The sequence below is a fragment of the Homarus americanus genome, unplaced genomic scaffold, assembly GCF_018991925.1.
Source record: "Homarus americanus isolate GMGI-L3 unplaced genomic scaffold, GMGI_Hamer_2.0 scaffold53225, whole genome shotgun sequence".
Taxonomy (NCBI): domain Eukaryota; kingdom Metazoa; phylum Arthropoda; class Malacostraca; order Decapoda; family Nephropidae; genus Homarus; species Homarus americanus.
The window spans coordinates 1,730,717-1,732,014 of NW_024750875.1; the positions used below are offsets into that span (position 1 = coordinate 1,730,717).

A 1,298-nucleotide genomic window follows, 5' to 3' on the forward strand; every position below is an offset into this window, starting at 1 on the left:
GTGGGGTGATGGGGAGGGCAGTAGTGGGGTGATGGGGAGTTAGGGCAGTAGGGGTGATGGGAGGAAGGCAAGGCTAAGACAGTAGGGGGTGATGGGGAGGAGGGAGGGTTAGGGCAGTAGGGGGGTGATGGGGAGGAAGGCAAGGCTAAGACAGTAGTGGGGTGATGGGGAGGAGGAGGGTTAGGGGGTGATGGGGAGGAAGGCAAGTAAGAAAGTGGGGTGATGGGGAGGAGGGAGGTTAGGGCAGTTAGTGGGGTGATGGGGAGGAGGGCAAGGCTAAGACAGTAGTGGGGTGATGGGGAGGAAGGGAGGGTTAGGGCAGTAGTGGGGGTGATGGGGGAGGGGAGGGTTAGGGCAGTAGTGGGGTGATGGGGAAGACAAGGGACAGTAGTGGGGTGATGGGGAGGAAGGAGGGTTAGGGCAGTAGTGGGGAGATGGGGAGGAAGGCTAAGACAGTAGTGGGGTGATGGGGGAGGAGGGTTAGGGCAGGATGGGGAGGAAGGGAGGTTAGGAGTAGTGGGGTGATGGGGAGGAGGGAGGGTTAGGGCAGTAGTGGGGTGATGGGGAGGAAGGGAGGGTTAGGGCAGTAGTGGGGTGATGGGGAGGAGGGGAGGGTTAGGGCAGTAGTGGGATGATGGGGAGGCAAGGCTAAGACAGTAGTGGGGTGATGGGGAGGAAGGGAGGGTTAGGGGCAGTGGGGTGATGGGGAGGAGGGAGGAGGGCAGGGTGGTGATGGGGAGGAAGGCAAGGCTAAGACAGTAGTGGGGTGATGGGGAGGAAGGGAGGGTTAGGGCAGTAGTGGGGTGGGTGATGGGGCGGCCCAATAATGGCGTGGCTCGGGGCGCTGATCCCTCTGTCATATTGGCGGCGCCGGAGCCTCATAACCCGCCCGTGATGGATGCCCTCCCAGTCTCCTGAGTCGCGGTGATTAAGCCCGCACCGGGGAGCCGCCGTGCTGGGGGCCACCGTGCTGGGGGCCACCATACTGGGGCCACCATACTGGGTGCCACCGTACTGGGGGCCACCATACTGGGGGCCACCGTGCTGGGGGCTACCGTGCTGGGGGCCACCATACTGAGGGCCACCATACTGAGGGACACCATACTGGGGAGCACCATGCTGGAGGTCACCATATTGGGGAGCACCATGCTGGAGGTCACCATACTGGGGAGCACCATGCTGGAGGTCACCATACTGGGGAGGACCATGCTGGAGGTCACCATACTGGGGAGGACCATGCTGGAGGTCACCATACTGGGGAGGACCATGCTGGAGGTCACCATACTGGGGAGCACCAT

General features: G+C 62.6%; 1 protein-coding gene across 1 annotated transcript; it reads right to left on the reverse strand.

The window, feature by feature from the left end:
• Positions 1-878: 878 nt before the first annotated feature.
• On the reverse strand, positions 879-1,298 carry LOC121854478 (actin cytoskeleton-regulatory complex protein PAN1-like). The gene has a single exon (XM_042349153.1). It carries the CDS (start codon positions 1,296-1,298, stop codon positions 879-881), a length of 420 nt encoding a protein of 139 aa, XP_042205087.1.